This window comes from Canis lupus, chromosome 16, assembly GCF_003254725.2.
Source record: "Canis lupus dingo isolate Sandy chromosome 16, ASM325472v2, whole genome shotgun sequence".
In the NCBI taxonomy this organism is placed as follows: domain Eukaryota; kingdom Metazoa; phylum Chordata; class Mammalia; order Carnivora; family Canidae; genus Canis; species Canis lupus.
In genome coordinates, this window is record NC_064258.1 from 44014246 (window position 1) to 44041715 (window position 27470).

General features: G+C 40.6%; 1 protein-coding gene across 9 annotated transcripts in view; it reads right to left on the reverse strand.

Annotated features, from left to right (window-relative positions):
• Positions 1 to 19399: 19399 nt before the first annotated feature.
• Positions 19400 to 27470, reverse strand: part of TRIML1 (tripartite motif family like 1) — a 30225-nt gene continuing 22154 nt past the window's right edge. For 3 of the 9 annotated variants that reach the window (XM_025471722.3, XM_049094905.1, XM_025471721.3), the window contains 6 exons: positions 26288 to 26362; positions 24786 to 24881; positions 23576 to 23806; positions 22523 to 22545; positions 22252 to 22349; positions 19400 to 20330 (listed from right to left, as the gene is read on the reverse strand). In XM_025471722.3, the coding sequence (XP_025327507.1) occupies positions 19780 to 20330; positions 22252 to 22349; positions 22523 to 22545; positions 23576 to 23806; positions 24786 to 24881; positions 26288 to 26362 (1074 nt within the window). In that variant the 3' untranslated portion in view covers positions 19400 to 19779. Of the gene's footprint in view, positions 20331 to 22251; positions 22350 to 22522; positions 22546 to 23575; positions 23807 to 24785; positions 24882 to 25124; positions 25707 to 26287; positions 26363 to 27287; positions 27429 to 27470 lie in introns of those variants that run through there. The other 6 variants (XM_049094906.1, XM_035699993.1, XM_049094904.1 and 3 more) reach the window with 6 other exon arrangements.

The window sequence follows — 27470 nt, forward strand, 5'->3', positions numbered from 1 at the left end:
TTTATAAATACCTTGCACTTTAATCAGTACCCTGGACACAGAAGGCATGCCATCATGTATTTCCCTTTTCCTAACTGAATAGATCTAACATGAGATTTTTCTGGAGCCATTGCTCTCCAGGATCATGCAGGCCACAGATATTCCTGAGATTTTACATAGTAGGACTAATTGTTGTCCACATATCTTCCTGGCTTGAAACTACAGCATGACTTTCTGAGACTGTAAATCATGTACCCATTGTGTGTCCATCCCTATGGCAGGTATGACCATAGAAGGACCAGAAAAAAAGCAACATTTATTTTATAGTCAGTATGTGCCAGCAGGCCCTGGGCCTGGTCACCTAGCTAGAAGATGAAGGATCTGGAATCCAATCCCACTTCACCCGACTTCCATACCATGTTTTGTAAAGAGTTGAAAAGCAAAACAAAGGTGAAGAGGTAGAGAGTAAAAAGATCAGCAGACAACTGAAGATGAGCCTTACTTCTATCTAAATCAATGAATTTAAGGGCAGAGGCAGGTGGAAAGGAGAGAGAGTAGAGTAAGCAGATGGAGGAGGAGAAATTTTTCTACCTTTTCACTTCCTGACTCCTTCACGGCATGAAGAAGCACCAGCCCACTGAGCTCTTTCAGCCCTGGCTTCCACTCAGCTGGGACAGTTCCAAAAAATCTTCCACATCCAAATATTCGTCACACAGCAAGCTGCTCAGGATCCTCTCACTCATCACACTAGGATGCTACTCAAACCACAGGGCATAACATGGATCCCTATTCTAATGGGCCCCAAGGAGTTTATTGAAATCCTTCATGCTTTTGGAGTGCTTGGGTGGCTCAGTTGGTTAAGTATCTGACTCTTGATTTTGGCTCAGGTCATGATTTCAGGGTCCTGGGATCGAGCCCCAAGTAAGGTTCCATGCTCAGTGGAGAGTCATCTTCTCTCCCTTTCCCTCTGCCCATTCTCTCTCTTTCTCTCTCTCTCTCAAATAAATAAATAAACAAATAAATCTTTAAAAAAAATCTTCAATGCTTTCAACTTTACTTGTAAACAATATCATTTTACTCATGGATAAGAGATATTTTGCCCATAGCAAGCCAAATACATCATCAACAGAGTCAGTAGGATGTGTCTCTTGGGCTATCCCCTGTGCCACTGGCTGTGACATTACCAGACAGCTCAGCCCTTGGAAACGTCTTCATCCTGGTCCGCAGCAAGGTCTGCTTTGGCCCCTGGAGCTAAGCTGGCACCTGGTGGGCACATGTGATTGTAATCTATACCTCAAATAAGAACCCAAGGTCTTTCCCTCTCCTCCCTCTTCCTCTCTGCCTCTATCCTCAATATGTATTTATTTTCTATTTTGGGCCAAATTATTGGACACAGTTATTTCTCTCATATTACCTTGAACTTACTGACTTAAAACAAATTTGTCATCTGGAAGTTCTGGAGATCAAAAGTTTAAAATGTTTTTTTCCCCTAGATTAAAATCAAGGTATAGGCAGGCCTGTGTTTCCTGCTGGAAAAAAATATCTGGTTTTTTTAGCCTTTTTCAGCCTTGAGAGGCCACCTACATCCCTTGGCTCATAGCCCCTTCCTCCATCCTGAGCTAGGAGACTAGTATCTTTCCTTTCTCCTGCCCAGTGAAACCTGACCAAATGGTTATTTCAAGCAGGATATGAAAAACTGAGTGTTGATCAATATATTTCAGATCACATCAGCCAGGCTGTAGGTTTTTTTCAGGCATAAGGCCAATGCCACCCCACTGTGTAATCACAAGCTCTGTGAAATCAGTGGAAGCTATCTAGGTGGCTTAAAGTCTCTCTTACCAGAGGTGGGAGGTGGACAGAGTTAGCTCTATCCTTTTCCCATAGAGGGTGGATTTAGGCTCCCTAGTGCATGGTCATTCTCCCCAAATAAAGCTTTCAACTTCCAAAGAAATGCCCAACTGCTTCAACTTTAACACTGACCCACCTAAAGCAAGAGTACATGAAAAGTGACTTTTTTTCCCCAACGCTTTTACAAGTTTGACATAGGAAAAAATGAGGAGGTTGGCACATAGATGATCTTGATCCTCAGTGGAACCCTAAAGAAAAGGAGTTCCATTTTCACATCCTGTCCTATATAGTCAGTTCTGCTAGAATGCTACACATGTGTTCTCAAATCACCACGTTATGCAAAACCATGCAATAAAACCATGGGGTTACGGGTTTATGGGCATAATACTTAAAGACTTTCCCAGTGACACATTACCAAAAAAGTGTATGTATGTGTGTATATATATATATATATATGACATAATGTTTATATATTATATATATTAAATGTGTATCTATATTTATTAGGCATATATATATATATGCAGCACAGTTTTACACTTGTTAAATGGTTAAGAAATTCATAAATGCTACAATAAATAATGACACTTTACCTTGAAAAAGACCTGCAGTCTGCATGGGGGACATGGGCATCAGAAAGACAGCAACTGGTGAGTTACCATGAACTGGTGAAAAAAAGTGTACCCTAGGTGGCATCTGCCTTTGGCTCAGGTCATGGTCCTGAGGTCCTAGGATTGAGTCCCTGCAGGAGCCTTCTCTCTCTGTCTATGTCTCTGCCTCTCTGTGTCTCTCATGAATAAATAAATAAAATTTAAGAAAGAAAGAAAGAAAGAAAGAAAGAAAGAAAGAAAGAAAGAAAGAAAGAAAGAAAGAAAGAGAAAGAAAGAAAGAAAGAAAGAAAGAAAGAAAGAAAGAAAGAAAGAAAGAAAGAAAGAAAGAAGAAAGAAAGAAAGAAAGAAAAAAAGAAAGAAAGGGTAATCTGAAGGGATAGGAAAAGGAGTGAAGTCAGGTCGGAGGTTGTCATGCCAAAGGTGAATGGGTGTGACTTGTAACACATGCCGTGAATTGGGGTAGCTGGCATGTTTGGGAGGTGTGTGTCTGTGTGCATATATACATGCACACACGTACTTTGTGCATTCCTGGGTGACTGAGTTCAACTAAATGCCGTTTTCTGTGTTCACCTAGTGTTTCTCGTGGATGAAATCATGTGTAAGCAAACATGAGATTCCTGTTATGCTCAAATTATCCTTTGATACATCAATTGTGCTGGAACAAATTTACATTTTCAAAACAAGCATTATAGCAAAACTGACTGTATTTTTATGTGAGTGTTCTGATCAGATCCTCCTGGGGGAGATGTGCTGAAGGAGAGTAGCTTATCAAGCTATTAAACATAAGTTGTTTTCAGTTGTCTGGCATCTTTGGGTATTACTAGACAGATGGTGAGAACTAGGATTCATTCCCTGATATTAAAGGCAAAATCAAGAAGAGATTGTAAAGATGTCTCACAGAGACACAGGAGATAATGTAGGTAAAGGAAAGTTCCAGTGAATTCTTGGTCCAAAAAAATTCCAGCTGCCTAGCATATAATTCCAAATGTCGAACATTCTGGCGATGGCAGAACTTTGGACCCAGCAGAAAGATCAGGGGTTGGCAGCATTCAGGAAGGGAGGGGTGAATAAGCAGAGCACAGATTTTTAGGGCTGGGAAATTATTCTGTATGATGCTACATTCGTGGATACATGCCATTATTTCTTTGTTCAAACCATATAACACCAAGAGTGAACACTAATGTAAACTATGAACTTTGGGTGATAATCATGTGTCAATGTAGTTCCATCAATTGTAGGAAATATACCACTCCAGTGGGGAGGGTGTTGATAATGGGGTAAATTGTGCATGTGTGGACTGCAAGGGACTTTTGGGAAATCTCTGTATTTTCTACTCAATTTTGCTGTGAGCCTAAAGCCTATGTTTTTCCCTTCTTTGATAAGAACTTTAATGTAGACATTACAGATACGTGTGCAGGCCAAGCTCAGACCCAACTCCCAGTTTTCATTAAAAAATCCTTAAGACTTCTTAAAGTGATGTTGTTCCTTGCATAGAGATTTTCTAACCCTCACTGCTCAGTCGTGGTGCCCTGAGAGAAGTTGAGAGCATCCAGAGGAGAGGTACCAGATTTGTATTTCTTACATTGCTCAGACACAAGCATCTCTTACAGGAGACTCTTGTGCCTGAACCAGTTTCTTCTGGAGAATAAACAAGACCTGGTAGTTTCTGTACCCTGCAGAGAAGCAGATGAGCACCCCAGCGTGAGTGCGCTAAGGGAGAGTTAGCAAGCCCAAGTGAAAGTGCATCTGGTGTGGGTTTCTTTTGTAAAAAACAACAACAACAACAACAAAAAGAACTGGAAAGAAGGAGAAGGAATGTGCAGTGCAGCACTTGAAGGCAGAGGACTAACCTAATAGGGAAAGATACTGGACTCAAGTTGCCGAGAGTCCATCCTTGATGAGAAGAAATGGGTTTTCTTAGTGCCATTCATTGATGACCTTCTCTGGCACTCATGCTGCCTTCTCTGTCTTTTGCCCATCATCTTCATAACCACAATGCCAATAGAGTCCCTTACTTTTTTAAAGGAGCCACTCTAGAAAATTTGTCCCAGAGAGCACAGGGACTCCCCCTTCTGGTCTCCCACCCAGTCTCCTTTCCTGTCATAGCCAACATCCCCAGCCTGTTGCTCTGGGCATGAGACCTGTTTTAGCTACTTTTTCCTAAACTTCTAAGCCATCCTGCCATTATTTTAGGTGTAGCTGTCACCAAAAAATAGATGTATCTAAAGGAACTATAATTTTAAAGGGTAGAATTTAAATAAGAATTCTTTGGCCTCTTACCATTATTGTTGTTTTTAAAACTTTGCTTTCAAATTACTTAAATCCTACGTAAACTACATGATCTTACTTATTATCAGTTCAGTTCCACAATTCTTTATCCACAATTTCAAAATTTAAAGCTAAAAGTAATTTCCTAATCTTGGCGCAAACTTACATGGAGGCAAAACCTGCCCAGTACTGCCAGGGAGATATTTTTAGTGTTCATTTCTCTCACTTAGTATGAACAATATTGCATTCTACTACAGAAATATTAATTGACTTGCTTAAGGGGTACTGCCTCAAACTCCACTGGCATGTTACACAACCCAGAGTATGTATAAAATTTTACTTGTTCTAAAGCAAAAATCTTGACTTCCAAAACATATTTAGCCCAAAAGTGATAAGGAATTGAAAATTGAAAACCTTCATGATTTTCAAAATGATTCCTGTAACCAAGAAGCATAAAGGTAAAGCTTTGGTAGAGTCACTGAAGAACCTGCTGCTTGAGTCGGTTGTGTTCTCTCTAAGCACTTGGTTACACAGAACTTCCACCAGACACAAATAACCACATGCCTAGAGGATTCTTTTTTTTTTTCTTTTAGATTTTATTTATTTATTCATGGGAGATGCAGAAAAGCAGAGACAGAGGCAGAGGGAGAAGCAGGTTCCTTGCAAGGAGCCTGATGTAGGACTGGATCCCAGGATCCCTGGGATCACGACCTAAGCCAAAGGTAGATACTCAATCACTGATCCACCCAGGTGCCCCACTAGGGAATTCTGAGATGAAGGCTATTTGAAGCTGCTGTGTCTTGTGATTCAAAGTAGACCTCTGGCTCTGGACTTCAACTTTTCCATACCCCAGGCTCCCATTAGCTTGAAATGGTCAAGGCTGAAACTCACTGGGAAGTCATGGGCTGGTGGTGGCAAAGACCACTCCTCTAGCCTCAATCCCTGAGTGACTCTCTAGGGTGAAGAGAGAGTCTTTATTACTAAGGACTGTTGCAGGAAAGAAAGGTAAAATTCTCTGCTATTTAACCCATTATATTTTGAGGGTGTCTTTGTTAGGACACTTGGCTTTTCTTTGAACTGCTACAACCACCTAGGCTTAGGAGATCACCAACTCGAAATTAGCCCATGCTGACTTAACAAGGTTTTTGGTTACTTTCTTTTTTTTTTTTTTTTTTGGTTTTTGGTTACTTTCAAAAGAGAAAATTTGTCCACAAACTTTTTTTTTTTTTTTAAATTTTTATTTATTTATGATAGTCACAGAGAGAGAGAGAGAGGCAGAGACATAGGCAGAGGGAGAAGCAGGCTCCATGCACCGGGAGCCCGACGTGGGACTCGATCCCGGGTCTCCAGGATCGCGCCCTGGGCCAAAGGCAGGCGCTAAACCGCTGCGCCACCCAGGGATCCCTGTCCACAAACTTTTGAGTAGGTTTCTTAATTTAAATAAGATGGCCTTTCAGTACATCGATTTTTTTTTTCCTCTCTCTCATTGAATCTTAATTAGCATGCAAAACAATTAGCTGGTCAGCCTTGACCCAAATTGACAAAATTGTTTTCCTTTCCTTTGTTTCCAGGCATTTAATAGTAAGTTTCTTAGCTACCAACCTTTCTCAGTTTTTTGTTGTTCGAGGTGTTTGTTTCCTTTCAGGTAAAGTACAGATGTTTGCATTCCTCATATCTGTTACTGTGTAATCTCAATAGAAGGCAAAGGCAAGAAATAATCTTGAATCTCTTTTTTTTTAGAAAACCTTTTTAAAGGATGATAAAAAAAATAAGCATGTACAAAATCCATTCTTATAAATTCTGGGGATTATTACTTTTTTGGTTGATTTCTTGTGAATCCCCATCAGTTCCTAATCAGGTTGGTCTTGATCCACTACCTGTTATTAATATTCTAAAGGCAAAAGTGCTTCCCAAGATGTTGACACTCTATTCAATTATATCAGATTGTCAGGGACATAGTGATGGACATTTTCATCTGCCAATCAGCAAATCCTCAGTCATATTGAGAAAACTATTGGTTGTTTCAGGATCCAGAGAACTGACACTTGGTTTGAAATTTTGTTGGTATGATCCCAGAGTCCTGAGATCAAGCCCCACATCAGGCTCCCTGTTCGGTGAGGGGGGGGGGGGGCTGCTTCTCCTTCTCCCTCTGCTGTTCCACCTGCTTGTGCTGTCTCTCTCTGCCAAATAAATAAATACTATCATAAAAAAAAAAAAAAAGGAAAGAAATATTGTTGGTACCTTCTAGTTGCCTAATAACAAAGAACATAAGATTTTACTATAATGATTCTCAGTTTTATAAGTACTTTGTTGTCATTTTAAGATCTTACATTTTGTTCCCCAAAAACATAAAAAACAATTTTTTTCACCTGTGCAGGTTAACCAAATGTAGAATAAAGAGGGAGAGGAAGAAAGCTCAAACTTGGGAAGGAAAAAAAAAATGAGTCAATTATAACATGTTAATCCTCCCTGCTTGTAATTTTATTCTCTTAGAAATTATTTGCAAATGAATTACATACCTTGCACTGCAGTCCCCAGTATTCCAGTGACCCCTCCTTGATCCCAACACTGTTTCAACAGAACGTTATTTGATATTTTTCCACCTTCCTGGTCCGCTGCTTCTTTAAGCTAAATGCAGAATTTCTTCTAAAGTTCAATACTTGACCCTATGTTCTTGATCCTCAGTCTTTACTAGAATTAAGAGTCGCTGTCTTACAATTTCAGGTGTAAACTATGTCTATGACAACAGTTATTATGTATATGACAATCACTATAAAAATCCTCCCTCAAGCCTCAACCTAGCAACAAAACCTATTTCTATACCTAAAAATCAAAGGATTCGCTACTGTTCTTGTCATATTCACGTACCACATTCTCCTTTAAACTCCAATGCCCAGTTAAACAAACTGGCTTCTTGGGGTGCCCAGGTGGCTCAGTTGGTTAAGTCATCTGCCTTCAGCTCAGACCATGATCCTGGGGTCCTGGAATTGAGCCCCATGTTGGGCTCCCTGCTCAGTGAGGAGTCTGCTTCTCCCTCTTTCCTTCCCCCTAGCTCATACTCTCTCTCAAATAAATAAATAAAATCTTTAAACACACACACACGCATAACTGGCTCCTTCACCTAGGTAATTTCTATTAAAGAATAATACAACCCAGTGGCTAAAAAATAGGTTCTGGAGTTAGACCTGGTTAAATATCTAGTTCTTCCACTTGACAGGTGAGTGGCATTGGCAACTTCTTTAACCTTTTAATGGCAGAGGAAATACTAGGCACAGAAGTTGGCCTGTAATAGGTGTTTAACAAATGGGAGAAACCATTTTCACCTGCGATACAGTAGCCAAGAGAATATCTTATTAGAGATAAAATCCATATGCACAGAAAATATCTCACAAGAGTTCTGGTCTTGATCTTATAAATATACTATACTCAAAGCAATGGCTCAGTGTATCTGAGTGGGCTTGTGTATCTAAGCACAAGTTGTGATGACTAACCATTGGGATAGAAAGCCAGGGCACAGCCCCCAGAGGGCCAAGCCTCCAGGGAAAGGATAAAGATCTGAATTCAAATATAGAACAAAGATATTGTCCTAAGTGAAAGGTCAAGGTGGTAAAGATGAGAAGAAGCATATAAAGTGGAATCTGATTTCCAGCAGCACAATGCTAAGGCCCTACTAAGTACATCATGTGTCTTCCACAGCTTGCTCTTTTTATTTATTTATTTATTTATTTATTTATTTATTTATTATTTATTTATTTATTATTTTGCATTTTTACATTTTTTTCATTCAATTAATTAACATATAGTATATTATTAGTTTCAGAGGTAGGGGTTAGTGATTCATTAGTCTTATTTAACACCCAGTGCTCACAGCATCACAAGCCCTCCTTTAATGCCCATCACCCAGTTGCCCCATCCCCCCACACCCCTCCTTTCCAGTAACTTTCAGTTTGTTTCCTATGATAAGAGTCTCTTATGGTTTGTCTCCCTCTCTGATTTCATCTTGTTTTATTTTTTTGGTTGCTCTTTTTAAAGACTTATTCTTAGCCTCTTCCCTATAGGAGATAATAGGAAAAAATAAATCAAATTGTCCAACTCCTGAAGAGTTAATAGGTATAGCTTTGTACATTCAGTAGGTGAAGGATTATTTTTTCTGCAATAAGATAATGGTTAAAAATTGCATATTTGGAACTAGACCACCTGAGAAAAAGGGAAACAAATATTGTGAATTGCCTTATAATGGATTCATGTTTAAAAAAGATTCTGCACCCCAATCAATGTTCACAACAGCAATGTCCAAGATTCTGCAGATTTTTAAGAGCAGCAAAGAGAAGTAGTAAGAATTTGGAAATAGAGTTTTAATTGAATAAACATTGGCCTATGATAATAAATGAACTGAGGAAAGTCAAAAATACATTTAAGGAAAAAATAATTCCCATCCCAGTGAAGAATTTGTAGACCAAAAGCCTGGAGGCCAGGCCAGCTTTGCAACATATCAGAGGCCCCAAAGCCAAAAGAGGTGTGCTACCTCAATCTTTGAAGTTATTTTTGCTGAAAACCTAGATCCTTAGCTTTAGTTCCTGTGAGCAACAACAGCCTTGGCTGATGATAATTTTCCTACTGGAGAAACCAGTCTTATTTTGATGGTCTTGGTGGGTCTCAAGATTCCTATCTGTAGTATCAACATGTCCAAAACTGATTTCATCTTTTCTCCTCAATCCTTTTGTGTTAATATGGGTACTTTAAGACACAGATACCAAAGGGAATTAAATTTGCAGGAATTTTATGAAGGCAAATGCTGATGAGGTCAATAGTGTGCAGATAATTGTTCAACAACTCGGTCTCAACAAAGAGAAGAGCTAATTTGTAATGTTTGTATATTGCTCATCATAATTACTCCACTTTAGCCCATTTCAAGCTATCAACATAGTGTCCTAGGCCCCAACTTGAGAAGAGATGCACATAAATACTCTTGAGCTGGTCCCAGCCCAGAGTGACCCAGCGCACCCTTTTGTAAGTGAAACAGGGAGGGAACATGCTAAGGTTGCACCCCAAAGTGAAGGAGAGAGGGAAGGAAGGTTGGATGGGAGTTTGAATGACTGCTTGGGCCAGCCAGAGTTGGCCATCAGAGAATTTCTGTCTGTGCCAGGAATGGGTCTGCACTAGTATTCCTTCTGCCCTGGGTCATACTCAAGAGACACCTGCAGGAAGCATGGCTCATGCACAGATGACGCGCTGGATTTCAAAACTCAGCAACTATGCTCTTGGTCAATTACACTCCCGGTAGTTAGAAGTCTTCCAGGTGCATTCTCATGGCTGCCATGCCTTTCAGACTTCTTTCTCCCACTGAAACTTGTTTCCACTTGACTGCTCTTACTTAATAAAGGCTAACCATGGGAACAATGAATTTGATAAAGTTGACCAAAAGCACATAATGAAGAACAAGTCAGTCCATCAATTTAAAAAAAGCTGATGTCCAAAATCAGATGAAAATTCATAAGTGGAAGTCAATCAGTAAAAAGTAGTAAATAAGCCAAATGCTGAATAAAATAAGAAATATAAAATCCAGGGAAAGAGCATTTTGTGGAAGACTCTCATTGAAATAAAGCGACATACACATGAGCACTTACATTTCAATTTAGAATAATAAGCCCTTATTTAAATTTCTGTGGGCAAAACAATATGTGCTATACATGATTTTAAAATAAGTAATTCTAGTGTGTGTACATGTCAAATACTACTTTCATTTATTTAATTAAAGGAATACACCCACATGGATTTGTTTTTTAAATAGATAATAGAGAGCTTTAAAATGAGAGTCCAACAGAACCCAGTTCCTCCCCTCTCCTATTTAGGTCCTGATCTCCAGTATTGTTGTGATGGACATTTTGATGTGTCTCTCAGATGCCCCAGCAAAGAAGGCCTTGCGGTCCTTGTTGCTGGGTGTACCATGGCCAGACTGCAGCTCTGAGCCCCTCCAAAAAATGCCTCAGTGGCAGAGAGCCACCCTGCTCAAGGGAAATCATATGCAGTGACACATCACATCGATGACAGTACATAAAGCCTGGGCCAACTCTGTCCAATTCTAGATGACTCTAGCCCATTTTAGCTCTAGAGCTCCTCTTCTATGTGGCCAGGGCAGTCTGTCACGAGGCTTGCATCCCAGCTAGACTTCACCCTCTGCATATTCCTGCTTCTTTCCCTTCCACTGAAAAGGCCTCAGTCAAACTCAGAGAAGCAGAGAGTAGAATTCTGGTTGCATGGGAGGGAGAGAGGGCGAAATGGGGAGTTGCTAGTCAGCAAGTATAAAGCTTCAGACAAGATGAATAAGTTCTAGAGGTCGGCTGCAACATCATGCCTGTGCTTAACAACACTATATCGTACACTTAAAAGTCTGTAAGACAGTAGATCTCTTGTTGTGTTCTTAACCATAACAAAAAAATAAAAAGAAAAGAGGAAAGAAAGAAAAGAACAGGGAAATACGGATATTTTACAAGAAAATTCATGAAAACATATTTAACAACTTGGAAAATATAAACCAGATTTTAATACGAGAAGAAAAAGAGAATGGAAGGAGAGAAGGAAGGAAGGAAGGAAGGAAGGAAGGAAGGAAGGAAGGAAGGAAGGAAGGAAGGAAGGAAGGAAGGAAAGAGGAAGGAAGAATCTTGATCTCCAGAGCATTCCTTAAAAAAATAAAGAACGTGCATGCAAATCTCCTAGCTGGCATCTGCTCCTGCAGACTGGGACCCAATCTGTGGTAAGAAGCAGCCACTTTTTGAAAGTATCTATTGAAGTACAATTTACATACAGAAATTGGACATATAAATTTCTGGCTCAATATATTTTCCCAAACCGACCGCAAGGTGTAATCAGGTAAGCACAGAATGTTTCCAGCACCTCAAAAGAGACAACACATTTCACAGCTACTCTTGAAAATGTCTAATAAAATTTTAACTGAGTGAACAGTTTTTCAGACGTATGCAAAGAGGAGAAAGAAAGGAGAGATCTTACGCTATTTCCTAAGATAGTGCCCAGAGCTCCAACCCAGATAGTGCCCAGAGCTCCAACCCACAGGAGGTTTAGGCCTTAGATGCAAAGCTTGGGGTATTATGCATAGCATAATATTGCTCTCAATATATTTATATTGCTTGAAACTGACCTGTGAGTGGTGCTCATTAACCTACAAGGTCTAGTTATAAAATAAGTAGGCGTATGGAAGGGCAGCAGGAATCCCTCCCGCGGAGCCTGCAGAGGCTCCATCCCTGCGCAGGGAGCCCGCTCCGTCGGGGCAGCAGCACCAAGCATCAGCCTGGCCCTGCTCCGTGTGCCCGCGGCCCTTCCTGCTCACCATTTACCTCCCCGACTCCAGAAACAGAGGCCAAGGAACCCCTGATGAGGTTCCCGGAGCCCAGGCTTCATTTCCCGGACACCAGAGGGAAGGAGAGTGGCAGCTAGGAGGGGAGGCTACAATCTGAAGCGACAAGAAGGGGCCCAGAGAGAAGACTGAGGAGAAACTTAGCTCCCTCCAGGACCCTCCCTTTACCACACCCCCCTCCCCACACATCACACGCTGCACACCTACGTAGCACATACCACAGACACACACATAGCATGCTACACACACATCACACACACCACACACATTCCACAGGCACATATCACACAACACACGCTACGTACCATATACACCACTTACCACATACCACACACGTGCCACAGACACACACATAGCATACTACACACACATCACACACATCATACATATACCACATACTACATACACCATACACATACCACATGCTGCACATCATACACACACCACATACTATACGTGTGTACACACACACTACATTCCATATGTACCACATACAACAGATACCACATACCACACACGTACCACAGACACACACATAGCATACTATACACACGTGACACACATCATACATACTACACACATTATACACACACCACATACCAGAGACACACACATTCCATACACACACCACATATCACAAACACATATCACACCACACATACACCACACATACTAAATATCAGACACATACACAATTACAAACATACACAACACAACACATACACACATACTACATATCACACAGCACACATACACACCATATTACACATATCACACACCACATCCCATATCCCACAAACACACACATATACCTATGAACACCCCCACACACATACATAGCACACCACACACACACACACCCAACACATACATACCTAACATGCCACATACAACATACCACACACACGCACACACACACAACACACCCATTCACATGCCTCACCCAGGGGGCAATCTGCCTCTCCTGAGCACCCTGGACATTTGTCTTCCATTTGGATGGTGAGCAGATGATTCAGATGCTCTATGAAGAGAGGCTCTCTCTCACCAAAATGAAACCAAACAGTCCTGGTGGAGGCAGAATTTCCCTTTGAACCAAGAATTTGTGAATCCACCATCACGCTTAAAAACACAACCCAAAGAGAAAATACCAGTTCTGGATATTGAAACTCATAAACTTATAATCCAGAAGAGTTTATTATTTGAATCATGAGCTGAAAGAGCCAATGAGTTAAATGGAAGGCAATAGTTGAAATGCTCAAGAATTTTTAGGAAAACTTCCTAAGGAATAAGGCGCAAGAACTAAAATTATGAATGCAGAAGGACCAGCAATATGCTTGGAGGTAGAGCTTCCATCAAGAATAGAAACCAGAACCTCAAGAGCAGGAATGCAAGTAGGAGAGGGCAGTGTTCTGAACTCAGATGAGTAAGTTCATGGTCAGAACGGTAGGAAACAGAGCCACAGAAGGCAGTATTTAAAAGTGCAAATAGAGTCTGGCTAAGGTAGATGCCAAAGCTCAGAAAGGACCTATAATGATTCACACCTATTTCATAGTTACACTTTAGTCAGTGTACTAAATGCAAGTGTTTGTCATTGTCATTTGCTGCAACAGACGCATGAGGCAGATGGGCTGTCAGCGTCATGTTGGTGATGGAGAAAGGGAGGTCCGGGAAGAGTACACACCTCACCCAGGGCTGTGCAGTTAGGAATTGGTGGAACCAGTACGTGAACCTAGGAGGTCTGGCTTTACTGCCTTTGCCCTTTATCTTGGCATCGGCCAACCCACAGGCAGATGCAGCTCGAAAACAGTAAACTGTAGCTCCGGGCCCACTATTGTCTGACACCCTCTAAGACCCTAGCCCTAGTGTTAAACTTTGTAATTTTTTATTTTGTCTTAAAAATGGCTCCCCTCATTTGTTTAAGCTTCAGACTTGCAAAGGTTGGTTCCTTCCTGCAAGCTGTCAGTAAGAAAGCTGTTAACAGGATGTCGCAGGTAAGTAGAGTTCGCGTTATTTACAGAGTCCTGTGGTGGGGGCAGAGGCAATACTTTCCAAACTTCATGTTGTGGCACGCATCTAACATGTTTTTATAAGGCTGTATATGTTTATAATAGGTTTTTGTATGCTTTTTAAGACACATCTAACATGTTTTAAAAGAAAGAAGACATTCACAGCTGGTGGTGACCATCCCAAGCCCCACCCAAAGGCTGATGGGCTCAGCGTCTCAGGACACCTGTAATCTACTGGAGCATCATTGCGTGAGGTGAGGTGAGTGAGGAAGGCTGCATCCCCCAGTGCTTTTAAGGGCTAGCAGAGCTAATGTTTAGCAGAGTTCTTACCAGGTCCTCAGAGCACAGAGCAAAGGTGTAAGGTTGCCAAGGAATGAAAATGAGATTACTACATTACCTTTATTTTTATTTACTGTCTATTAGTTTGCTTTCAGGTTTTTAAGCCCAGTTAACAGTGTTATATTAGTTCCAAGTGCACAATATAGTGATTCAACACTTCCATACATCACCCCCAACTCATTATGACAAGAGCCCTCCTTAATCCCCATCACGTATTTCATGTATCCCCCCACCTGCCTCCCCTCTGATAACCATTAGTTTGTTCTTTATAGTTAAGAGTCTGTTTTCGATTTGTCTCTTTTTTCCTCTTTGCTCATTTGTTTCTTAAATTCCACATATGAGTTTTTGAAATCATATGGTATTTATCTTCTGACTCACTTTGCTTAGCATTATACTCTCTAGCTCCATTCATGTTGTTGCAAATGGCAAGATCTCATTCTTTTTGATGGTTGAATAATATTCCATTATATATATAATAGATATATATTTTTATATATACATATATATTTATTCTTTATCCATTCATTAATCGATAGACACTTGGGCGGCTTCCATAATTTGGCAATTGTGAATAATGCTGCTATAAGCATAGGGGTGCATGTATACCTTTGAATTAGTGTTCTTGTATTATTTAGGTAAATACCTAGTAGTGCAATTGCTGGATTGTAGGGTAGTTTGAATTTTATAATTTTAATATTAATTTACTTTAAAATTAGGTAATATATGCTCACAAGTGTGAAGGTCAAAGGACTTCCATGAAAGATAAGAAAGCAATGACTAGAGGTTTTCTTTCCCTTCAACTGAATTTTATGCTAACACTTTTCCCTCTAAGATAGTGACACCTACCCTGGAAATATTTCAGATTTTGGTGCCAATGTTTTCCAAATTTCACACAAGCTTTCTATGGCTCTTCTGTCCCCTTTCTAACAAATTGCAAAATGGAGTCTAAGAGTGAGGGGCAGGGAGGGGAGGGGGCTAACAAAAATTCATCATGCATTGTGGATTAATTGCTTTCCTGTGTTCTCACATAATCATCATAACCCGTACCTATTTTCCACATTTTTTGAGAAGAGAAAACAAAGGCTCAGAGAGTTAAAAGATTTTGTCAAAGTGAAAACAGTTACCTTGCACTGAAGTTAAGTGTTCCAGCTAAGGGCTGTTTATTTCAAAGCCATAGCACTACTGCCCAATTCCTCCCAGGATAGTTTTTTTTTTTTTTTTTTTTTTTTTAAATAAATGCAGTGCTTCTGGCAAGACCATAGGGCAAGGGAAAACATGTTCTCTCACTTGTCTCAAAACTGTGTCTCTGCATCTTTAGTGTGGAAATGCCAGTGAGTAAAAGCTTTCAAACTACCTGCTGTGCACATAAAACTTTTGTAGGGGAATGTATAACCTGCAAACATGCCCACAGGATCCACAGGCAGCTTTCCTGCCTGCAGGAGACATATTGGTGAATAATTAGAGATACACCCAGAGGTTTATGTACATGCGCATTCATCACAGTGTCACTTATAATAGCTACCAATGGAAAACAATCTAAATGTCCCACAGTAGGAGAGTGATTAAATAAATTAGGGACACTCATATACTGAAATATTACTGCCATTAAAAATCATATTTTCCAAGACAATTACATTTAATCCATGATCCTATATTATTCCTGAATACTGAAAAGACTGAAAAAACAGCTACAAAAAACATTAGAAGGCTAATTGGGAATTTTTTTTAAGATTTATTTATTTATTTGTCAAAGACAGAAACAGAGAGAGAGAGAGAGAGAGCACAAGCAGGGGGAGTGGCAAGTAGAGGGAGAAGCAGGCTCTCTGCTGAGCAAGGAGCCCAGTGCGAGACTTGATCCCAGGACCCCAGGATCATGACCTGAGCTGAAGGCAGATGCTCACCCAGTTTGCCAAATAATATCATTTATTGAATGCAAAATATTTATATGATAAGTGTTATTTAACAAAATGGGCCAATTCTTAGAAAATATATGCTTATATATTTAGGGATAAAAAGTCATATTTTAAAGGACTATCTTATAAGAATGGAGCTCAAAATATAAAATTAAGATAATTTTCATGTTGCTTAAAATACACATGCATAGAAAAAAAAAAGACTAGAAAGACACACACCATAATAAGCATTGGTAATCTCTGTAGTATAACAGAGTGAGATCATACGCAATTTTTAAATTTTATCCTTTGTATATTTTATCATTCTTGAATTTTCCTACTGGGGCCTACTAGTAATCTGTTCCCACACCTTTAAGGTATATGCACAGGGAGAAATTCAAGAATAGAGAAAGGTTGATTGGGCACACTGCTGAGTCACATCACTAAAAGAGCATTGTAAAACCATCCAGAGTAAGATAAGGTGCCAAAGTAAGTACTGGAAGCATAATAGGTCAAAGTTACATTGTTGGAGGAAGGAGTAATTAGGGTAGGAAGGTAGATAAAGACCTCATCTGGATAGCTATTGGATTTTATTGGTTAATTCGATTTCAAGGCAAAAGATGTGTTATATTTTATTTTAATTTTTTAATTATTGTTTTTAACGAGGCTCCATAACCAGTATGGAGATCAATGTAGGGCTTGGACTCATGACTCTGAGATGAAGACCTGGTTTGAGATCAAGAGTCAGTTGCCCAACCAACTGAGCCACCCAGGTGCCCTATAACATTTTATTTTTAAGGTACTCTAGGACACGCAATTTTTTTTTTTTTAATGAAAATATCAAGTTGCAATCCTGTGTGAAAGATCACTCTTGTTGTCCTTTACCCTTGGGACTTGGCATATACCCTCTCTAGCCAAAAGGCAGAGAGGGAAATGGCCATGTTTCTGGATTCCATTTTGTAATGTGCACTACAAAAGGCTATTGTGACTGGCTATCTCCTGGGAAAATTTCCCACTAAGGAAAGGATAAAAAAAAAAGAGATTTGGGAAGGAGAGAGGGTGTTAATAAGAGAAAAAAGGTGTGTGTATATATATATATATATATATATATAAAAGAGAGAGAAAAAAAAGGTATAGCTTGAGTAATAGTTAGCACGTCCCATGTGGGGCACCAAAGACATGAAAATGTCTTTGTCAAATGTTCAAAGGCAGAGGCAAAGAGACCAGGCCCTGAAGCAAGAGGATGAGTTTGCCAAGCAAGGGAGTGCAACCCTCAATTGTTCATTCCAGCTACTCTACCTCCCATCCCCACCACCACATCTGCTTGGCTTAGAGTTTATGTCTGGAAGTCTAGGTGAAATTTTTCTTGCAATTTTTTCACGGTTGCTTATGCAAACTAAGCAGAGTAAAAATAGTGTGGATCCAATCTTCCCACACACACCTGATTGGTGGCAGGCCCAGGGCAGACAATGATCAGAACGGGATGACTTTGCCAGAGGAAAAAAATAGGCTGGTTTCCTTGATAATACCAACCCCTTTGGGACAAAGGAAAAGAAAAAGTAGTTATCACCTCAGTTACACCACAATTTAATACAATGCAAACTAAGTTAAAATGTATGTCCTTTATATTCGTTTATTAAAAATTTTTAAAATCAGTGTGGGTTTTTTTTTGTATATAAGAAAGACACAGTTCAAATATATTTAGTGTTTGCTGTTGATGATTTGTTTCTTAGCTTTTGAGGTGATAAATCAAGAAATAAAATTAAAGAGGCACCTGGTGACTCAGTTGTTGAGTGTCTGCCTTTGGCTCAGGATCATGATCCCAGGGTCTTGCGTTAGCGTCCTTAATCAGGCTCCCTACAGGGAGCCTGCTTCTCCCTCTGCCTATGTCTCTGCCTCTCTCTGTGTCTCTCATGAAAAAATAAATAAAATCTTTAAAAATAAATAAATTAAAAATGGGGAACAACTACAAATTGTTCAAAGAGAGTGTGATTGGTTCCCCTTTACAGTTCTCTAAGTATATGTGATGTCAGGGTGAAAATGCAAACAATGAACACAGAGAACAGAAGAGGGCGTGATTTGGGACCCAAAGTCTAGTTCAGATCTGCTCCCCTGCCTGTGAGAGCAAAAGATGAATATGCATAAGTTTGAAAGAGGAAGTAGACCTAGATTAACAAGGGTGAATACCATCCCTAAAATCAACCCAGTTAACCTCCCTCGGTTACTTACTTCCCTCCCTGTGATTTTCTATGCTCACTAACAGCTTCAATTATCCATTTCCCCCCAGCTTAGTCTCTAATTTAAAGACAAAAATCTGTGATAAACATTTTTCTTAATCTTGTAGTTGTAAATTAAATCCTATCAGTTTTCTTGTCCAAGATTGAAAACATAGACAGTGACTTCTGTGAGTGGGAAGAGGTGGTAAGGAGGGCCCTCTGTGATTGGTGCCATTCTGCAATGTAAGAAGGAATAATTAAACAAATCTGCAGAGAAAACAAAACAAAACTCTGCAGGGACAGAGCACTAAGAATCAGGAGCATAAGTGCAGGCCTCCAGCAGAAGGTTATCTGCGACCAGCCAAAAGAAGGTCTGCTCACAAAACTTCTTCACAAACCCTAGAATCTTGGGATGGAGAGTAGACTTGATTTCACCTTCTAGTGATGAAAAGCCTTCTGCTCATAGCAGTAGCAAAAGCACAGAAAATAACCTTATAAAAACATTCAGTGAAGTCATTTGGCACCCGCAGCCTCAATACATTTATTGAATAGAGACTTTGATCTGTGATCTTTGAACATACTCACAAAAGGTTCCAGCCTCTTGTGGTTATGGTAACGTGAATGATACGATGATACCCACACCAATATTGCAGCTTTCTGAACACATAAGCCTTCCTGAGTACAGATACTCCAGGCACCATGGGAGGGGAAGAAAAGCAACTTTTCAGTGGCACTGAGTTATTAATATCCCTCATGAGCCCTTAAAAAGGAGAACCCAGGCATCTGCTCCCTCTGAAACCCAGCCCCAGCCCCAGAGGAGTTAGGATTGCCCCAGATTGCACAGCTCTACACATAGAACAAAGACACATTCAAATTAGCAGAGTTCTTTAGAGTCAAATAAATAAATACACTCAAAAACATGACATATATTTATAAAACTGGCCTATGACAGTGGGGTCGGGGATAATAGGGGCAAGTTCTATCTCTACAGTTTTAGTGACCATCATATAGGTGGGACAGTCTAAATAATGAATTTGGTTAAAGACAGGATATGATCAGCCTTCTATGGTGTTGAAAGTTGGTTGTCCCATTTGGCTGTTGATTGTGGCTCAAGTTAATGGAAACTCTTTGGGGAGGCTTTCCTTTCAGATAGTCCAATGTTAATAGTGTTGATGCATTAATCACCTTAATTAATAATCATCTATTGCTCTTAGACCTCATCCTTAGTGAAGGCTCGGGGCATCTCCCTCAAATATAACTATTCGGTGAACAGATGATAAGAGGGCCTGTGTTCGTCCCTTCATTTGGGAGGCAAGGGGAGAAGATAGGCCTGAGAGCCTCTTGGAAAGAGGTGGGAGGGAAACTGTAGATGAGGGACTCATCTGTCACATTGTAGAATGCTATATGCCCAGACTCATAGTCTAAGAAAACACCAACCTTATGCACAGGCTCTCTGACATGTTGACCTTTTAAAGGTGATGAGACCCAAAGACTATAATCATCTCCAATTTTTAAGCCTATAAGTGAGAAGAGGTCCCCTGGTGGCTTTGGGAGATTGCCCTTTCTGCTCACTGAGTCCTTGCAGATGCCAACTTCCCACTCCGTCTTGTTGCCCACCTCCACCTCCCAGTAGTGTCTCCCACAGGTGAAGATCTGAGCGCCCAGCACAGTTGCAGACTGGTCAAATCGTTCTGGATTGTCAGGTAAGTGCTGTCGGATTCCTCCGTGTCTCACACTCTTCAGATCCTCAGACAAGACAAGGTAGGCATTGGCTGTAGCTGGGTCCAGAGTTATGTCCGCTGCAAGAGGAGAAAAGAATGAATCCTCCCTTGCATTCTGGAAAACCCTCTTAAATATGTGGAAGCTAAATTAAATTCTTAGTTTCCAACCCTATGTTAAAAATATAATCTAGGTGATTATGGTGAGGATTTGTATTTCACCCAGGACAGAATCTCTGAGCCCTTCCTGCACTATTTCGCAAATACTAAGAGAAAATTTCTAAAAAGACACAGAAGTGAGTCATGGGGATGGTGATGTTTAGCCTGCCTGAGAAGCGAGAGGAATCTCTGATGTAACGGCATGGAAGTTGTTCTGTTTACAGCATAGGTTTAAAATTCAGAGCTAATTAGCCACACAGGGCATACTCTGTCATTTGTATTCACTTGAGCCAGTGTTGGTTGTGGTTCTCCAGCTGGGGGGAGAGAGAGACAGAGGCACTCACCTTTTCTGAACTTCTACTTAGGTGCCAAGCATTTTCTGTACATGATCTCATTTAATCATGGCACTTCCCCCGCCCACATCTTTATAAAAGTGGAAACTGAGGCTCACAGAAGTTAGGGAACTTGACCAAGATTACAAAGTCACTGAGTGTTTGAACAGCAGTTCCCGATCAGCATGTTTCATTATGTCAGGCTTTTTTTTTTTTTTTTTTTTTTTTTAAGATTTTATCTATTTATTTGACAGAGAGAGGGGGAAAGAGAGTGCAGTCAGGAACAGCTGCAGAGGGAAAGGGAGAAGCAGGGTCCTCACCAAGCAGGGAGCCCAATGTGGGGCTCAATCCCATGGCCTGAACCAAAGGCAGATACTTAACTGACTGAGCTACCCAGGCATCCCCATTATGTCAGGCTTAGAAACAGCCTCATATGAGTTAGTGAGACCACCTGTGACCAGTGCCATATTCTGAGAGGTCACAAGAGAGGCCTCCAACCATCACTGACCACCGAGACAAAATTAAGTGCCCCTATTACATAATTTCATACTTTTATTTATAGATCAAATCCTAATCATCACTCATTATTTGAGATGAATGTCTGTCTCAATTCCACGGAAAGTTCTATAAAAGCAAAGGCAAACTTGTCTAATCCATCACTGTAGAAAAGCTCAGAGCTGAACATCACAGTGCAGGGCATTTAGTGGGCAATTATCAAATATGTACTGAATCGAAGCCCATTAGACCTTCTTCTGAAGGTCAGATCGCCAACAAGGTAAAAGTTGAAAATGAAAGCTAACCTCTCTTGGTCTTAGCAAGCCTAAATATCTAGAGCATTCTAAAAAAAATAGTTTGAGGGGTGCCTGGGCAGCACAGTTGGTTAAGCATCCAACTCTCAGTTTAGATTCAGGTCATGATCTCAGGGTCTTGTGATCAAGCTCTGCCTCTGGCTCCATGCTGGGCATGGAACCTGCTTGAGATTCTCTTTCTCCCTCTGCTCCTACCCCCTCCTGCTCTCTCTCTCTCTCTCTCTCTCAAATAAATCTTTAAAAAATGTTTTAAAGATAAAAAAGATAGCTTGAATGTTGCCTCATTAGGACTTAAAAGTAAGCTTAGGACTTAAGTAGCTTTTATGCTGACAAGAACAGAGGCAGAAATGCAGAACCCCCTGAGGATGTGTGTGTGTGTGTGTGTATGCAAGGGGATGAAATGGACAAAACAGAACAATAAAACAAACAAACGAAGAGCCAGGATCCCTTAGAGAGGAAGCAAAGGCAGATGAAACATCAGTCAAGTCTGCTCCAGACTGCTCCAGAACAGAGGGCTCTGTGCCCCCAGCCCTCCCTGAGGTTTCGTGCTGACTCAGGGTGCCTTTGCTGAGAGCCTGGCACCCAGATGGCGAATATTCTATGTCAGAGGAAACTGCCTAAAAGCTCAGTTTTGCGTTCCTTAGTATACCCTGAAGTTAACTCCACAAATCGCTGGAGGTTTGACAAATCGGGCTGACTTACTGCTGAATTTTTTTAGCATCTCCCTCATTCCAGTGATGCGGCACAGAGTCAGTCCCGTGGTGGTGGCCTCTGGACACTGAAGCAAGAGTGGCTCACTCCTACAAGAGGGCAAAAACAGTCACTCTGTCTCCCCTGCACAGACCACGTGACCTGCTCCAACATGAGAGTCCAGCTCATTTTACCCCAACAGCATGGACACCCTCATCCCCACGGTGACCACCTTATGTCAGCAGTAGGACCCCTTTATCTACAACACAGAATGCAAACCTACCTTTCCAGTGTTCCTTTCATATCCTGAGGGTGTAAAAGAAAGAGGGTTAGTATCTGTGCACTTTGACCTCTAGCAAAGACGGAATCCAAAGACAAAATCTAGTCCTTGGTAATCTCACAGAATCCCCTTTCCATGGCTCTAGAACACCTTGAGTGGGCCAAGCGTGTGGTAGGAAAACATCCCTAGCTTCCTCCAGGGGTGGGTTCCTGTGAACGGGAGAGGGTTCTCACAATGACTAGACTACTTTGTCCATTCCTCATGTCATCACTTCATCAGGAGAACCCGATACTGACAAAGGAGCCCAAGTACTGATCTTCCTATCCAACCTCGGGAAGTCAAGGCTCAGAAACAGGAAGTGGCTCTGGGAGTGCTGAGGTGCACCCTGTGTGCAGGTGGAGTGTGTTGCTGGAAACTCACCAAGTCAAATAGCAGCATTCTGTGGAGCCAATCTAGGAGAAGAACCAAAGCTCCACGTGGCTCCCACAGGCCCCAGAAAATGCAATAGTAGCCCAGGAAGGCCACAGAACAAGGATGGTGAAAAATACAGGCACGGAACTGAATTCCTCGTTCAGATCACCTATTAGCTACTTGACAGACAAATTACCACAAGTCTGAATTATGAAACAAGTGCTACGATAAACCCACACCATAAAGAACAATCACCTGTAGTGCATATACAGGTGTATATGTAAATAACTTCACCAGCTCTTTGTGAAGGTGAAATGTAATGTGCCAGCAGCACATAGTAAATGCTCATTAAACGTAAAATAATTGACAAAGCTGAAGTTGCAGACCGACAGGCACAGCAGAAATTGGAGTCATCATCAGGATTGGTTTGGTTAGGTATTCTACTGGTTTTTGTTTGTATTTTTTCCTCTGCCACTTTAAGACTTTATTTATACTATAGAATATTAATTCTTCAGGAAGATTATTTTGGGGCCAGAACTTAGTTTCTCAGGTAAATAAAGAAAAACTTATTTTGCATGGCTTGAAATATTATGGGTTACTACAGTGTTGTTGTTGTTATCCCATTGATTTTCCCAATATTCTTACCTCAAAAGATTCTATAATGGAGCTCTGACACGTAGACTCTATCTGTTCAATCATTTTGCTCAGGCTTCTTATTTGTTGGGTCAGCTTGATCTCATTATCCCTTAGTTTCTTCATGTTCTCTCTTTCTTCCTTTTCCAGTAACTGGAGCTGCAGCTGCTCCTCCTCCTTCAAAAACTGGTGCATTTTTGCATATTCTGACACAACAACCTGTTTACAGGCCTTCGTCTCTTCCTGCCATCAACCCACACACATGCATGCACACATACATACAGAAATGATATAATAAAGTTAGCACATAGATTTTTAATCCTTACAGTCCTAGAGTTCCTCTGCGACAAGTCTTGAAGCCTGACACACAACATATTTCCCATTAAGTAACTGGGTAGATACTGTGATACTTTAGAAGGTATGTACGCTATAGACAGAGTAGTACACAAAATCAAAATTTCTATTCCCAGAAGGCTGTCATTCTAGTGGGGAAAAAAATAAAAATAAACAACTATGACAGGTGGGGATCCACATCATGATAAAAAATAAATAAAGTAAGGACAAAAATATGAAAAAAGTATGTGTCCAGTTATTCAATAAATATCCAATGAAATTCGGCACTGAATCACACCCTAGAAACAGAGATGCACATCACATATACTCCCTTTAAGAACTCAGTTTATTGGGACAATCAGATGGACACACATATTTTTTAAAATATCTACACATTTAGCTCTTTGTTAGACCCTCAAGTTCCAATTTGTGACTAACTCAAGCATTAGTGCAGGTGTACTAATCCAAACTATTATTTGGTCTTTATTTCCCATTCCCATTGTCTTTATATTTTTATTTGCATTCTGTTTTTTCTGCAAAGCATTTGAAATATTCCTTTTTTGTAGATTTTCATCCTATGTTGTCTATAACTTATAATTTTAAATAATTATAATCAGAGCCATAATAGAGGTGGCCATCAAATTTCAGAGGTGGACTATGAATGGGGCGGGGAAGAAAGCAGGCCTGGGGATGGGGGAATTGTTTGAACTGAGTCTTGGGATAACCACGTGGACAAGCAGAGTAGGAAGCCCAAAATAAGGACATTGCATATTGTAGGATTGTGATTAGAAAAATTTGCCTTGGTATTTCCCCTGGTATTTCACTAAGTATCCCTTTAGCCCCTCTCATAGTATAATCTACAAAACCCAAAAGTGAGACAGATACTGACCTTGCACAGTATTACTCTCTCCTTCTCATGGGTTAATATAACCTGAGTTTCCTTTCTCTTTTTATGCAAAAGATTTAGGATTTCCTTGAGTTTCTCCTGAAATAGAAACAAATTCTCTGTGGCAGATGAGCAGAGCACCAGCTTGTGAAGAAACCTTGAGGACCAATAAAAACAAGATGAACAGGATCTAACACAAAGGGTGAAGCAGGATCCACGCCAAGTTTGTGGTCCAGTGCCTGGAGACCACCACCCATGGTTGTCACCAATAGAGAATATTATGGGAATAAGTGATGGAACATGAATTGTATTCTGTGGTTTATATTGAGCAGCCAATCTTACTTTGTGACGCTCCTCAGCCTCACTGGAGGGATGCAATCTGTTTATTCCATGACATTGACTTGAGAAAGCATTTACACCCTGCTCATCATCAGAGGACACCTTAGTGCCTGCCAGCATTCTCCCAGAGGCATCTAGTTCACCCTCACTCTGCAGCACCTGGGATCGGAGCTGCTTGCCGATGCCAGCCAACCTCCCCAAACGCTCATTGGGCTGGAAGTGTGGGCTCTCCAAGGTCCTCCAGCACTCGGGACAAGACAAAGGAGTGTTATGCTCCTCCCAGCTCCTCAGGAGACACAGGAGACAAAAGCTGTGCCCACACTCAGTGGTCACAGGGCTGGTGAAATAGTCCAAGCAGATGAAACAGGTCAGTTCTTCCCTGAGATTCTCCATCAAATCTGATGTAGACATTTTCACAAAGAAGGACATCAAGGCAAGGTCATGCCTCTATTCTGGGATTAGAGAAGTCCTCCCTGAGGTTTCTATTGCTTTGAGTAACAGGTGGGTGATCAGTTGCTATGTTGTTGATACAAGAAACTCTTACTCTCCTCTGTGCCTGATTTTACCAATTGACATATAGTCTCCCAACACAAAGCCAATTATGACTTAATGTGGAATCCTTGTACACTGGGTTCATCATCAACCCCAAACTTTTAAGGAATTCTCACTGTGCAAGCCACATGCTGAGGGTACTTGCTCCTGACAGAGTTCTCCTTCCAAGAATGGGCTATTGTGTGTGTGTGTGTGTGTGTGTGTGTGTGTGTGTGTGTAGCACCGGGAAAACATTTAAGTACGTTGATTTTAGGATGGAAGGTTAGGTAATTTGGTATAAGCCAGTACAAAGATTTAAGTTATGATAATTTCTAATAATATCTGAATTGGAAATATGGTCCAGATCTTTTAGAAAACCCCACTAATGGAATCTAGTTGAGAAATTGAAGGCAGAAAATTGTAATATATATTCCCTCTCTCATTAGGCCCTTTTAACGTGCTTGACCAAAGCCTAAAATCTTTTTTTGCTCCTTAATCAGGTACTGTGAGCTTTTATCTAATTTTATTCACCCCAACAAAAGAACGAGTCCATTGAAATATTCCCTGACTTTAAATGCACAAAGGATTACCAGAGTTATATTTATTGCTCTGCCCTACAGGACCAAGATACTCACCTCTCTGCCATCATAAAAACCACGTAAAACATCCTTCTTGTTTGAAGTTGCCTCAAGAGTCCACAACACTATGGACTGGATGGAAAAAAATTGCACTTTAGTATAAATATAATTTTGTTCACTTATTTTCACTCTTTAAAGTAGGTCTTCTTAAACCCCCTATTAGTTCTTACTGAACAGATATCCAATGTGCAGACATTTTTAGACCTAAGAAAAAATAAATGTATAGAGACTGTGGACCATGACCACTGAGATTATGAGTGCCTTAACCTATAAATTTGCATTGCCATATGCTCATGAGACAGTACTAGTCATGGCCCACCACCTGCTCACTGTCTGCCAGAAAGTACAAACTTAATAGCTCTTGCTTGGAGTCTAGCCAGTCTCACCCTCCCATGAAGTTCCTCATACCTTATTCCTGTTCTTACCCTGCCATGCTCCAGCACTGACAACCATCCATGGGTCTCCATTACCCACACTATTTCGCTAATTCTCTTCTAACTTTTATGGTTCCTACTAATTCTTCTTCCCCACTTATCTCCAGCAGGATGTTGGGTGTTTTCGTATCTTGAACTTTTGTAAAAATAAATTCTGGACTGAGAGGGTTTTCATCCATTTTCCTTTCTCCTAGTAAAAACTCATCTTCCTGAAGTTATTAATCCACTTGTTTTAATTATATGTCCTTTCTGTAGCATTTGTGATTTTTCTGGGATGAGAATTTACAAGAACAAACAACAACAACAAAGCACAGTAGACTTGTACTAATATAAAGATAGGTAGCACCAGATTGGGATCATGAAACCTCTACACCTTGGATGGCTTCTAGCCTAGTAACTGAGGTATAGCTTCACAATATTGTTTAGGAGTTAGTCTTAAGTAAGGGTCTTGCCAAAAAAAAAAATCTATAACAACACTAACTGCCTTCGCTGGAAAAAGGATATATGAGCTACTACCTACATTCAGTGTGTACACAAGCCTAGAAGAAGACTTTAACACTAACCAGGATTATTAGAATAAGCTTTACAATAGAGATATGGTACATCACAGATCCTGCATTCCAATTTGGAATGGGGAAACTGGCATGTTCTAAGTTCAAGTCATACTGATCTGCTGCTCCAACCCACATCCCTCTTCCAAGCAAACTCTTTACATAAACTACTTAATACAATAACCATGTCTTATT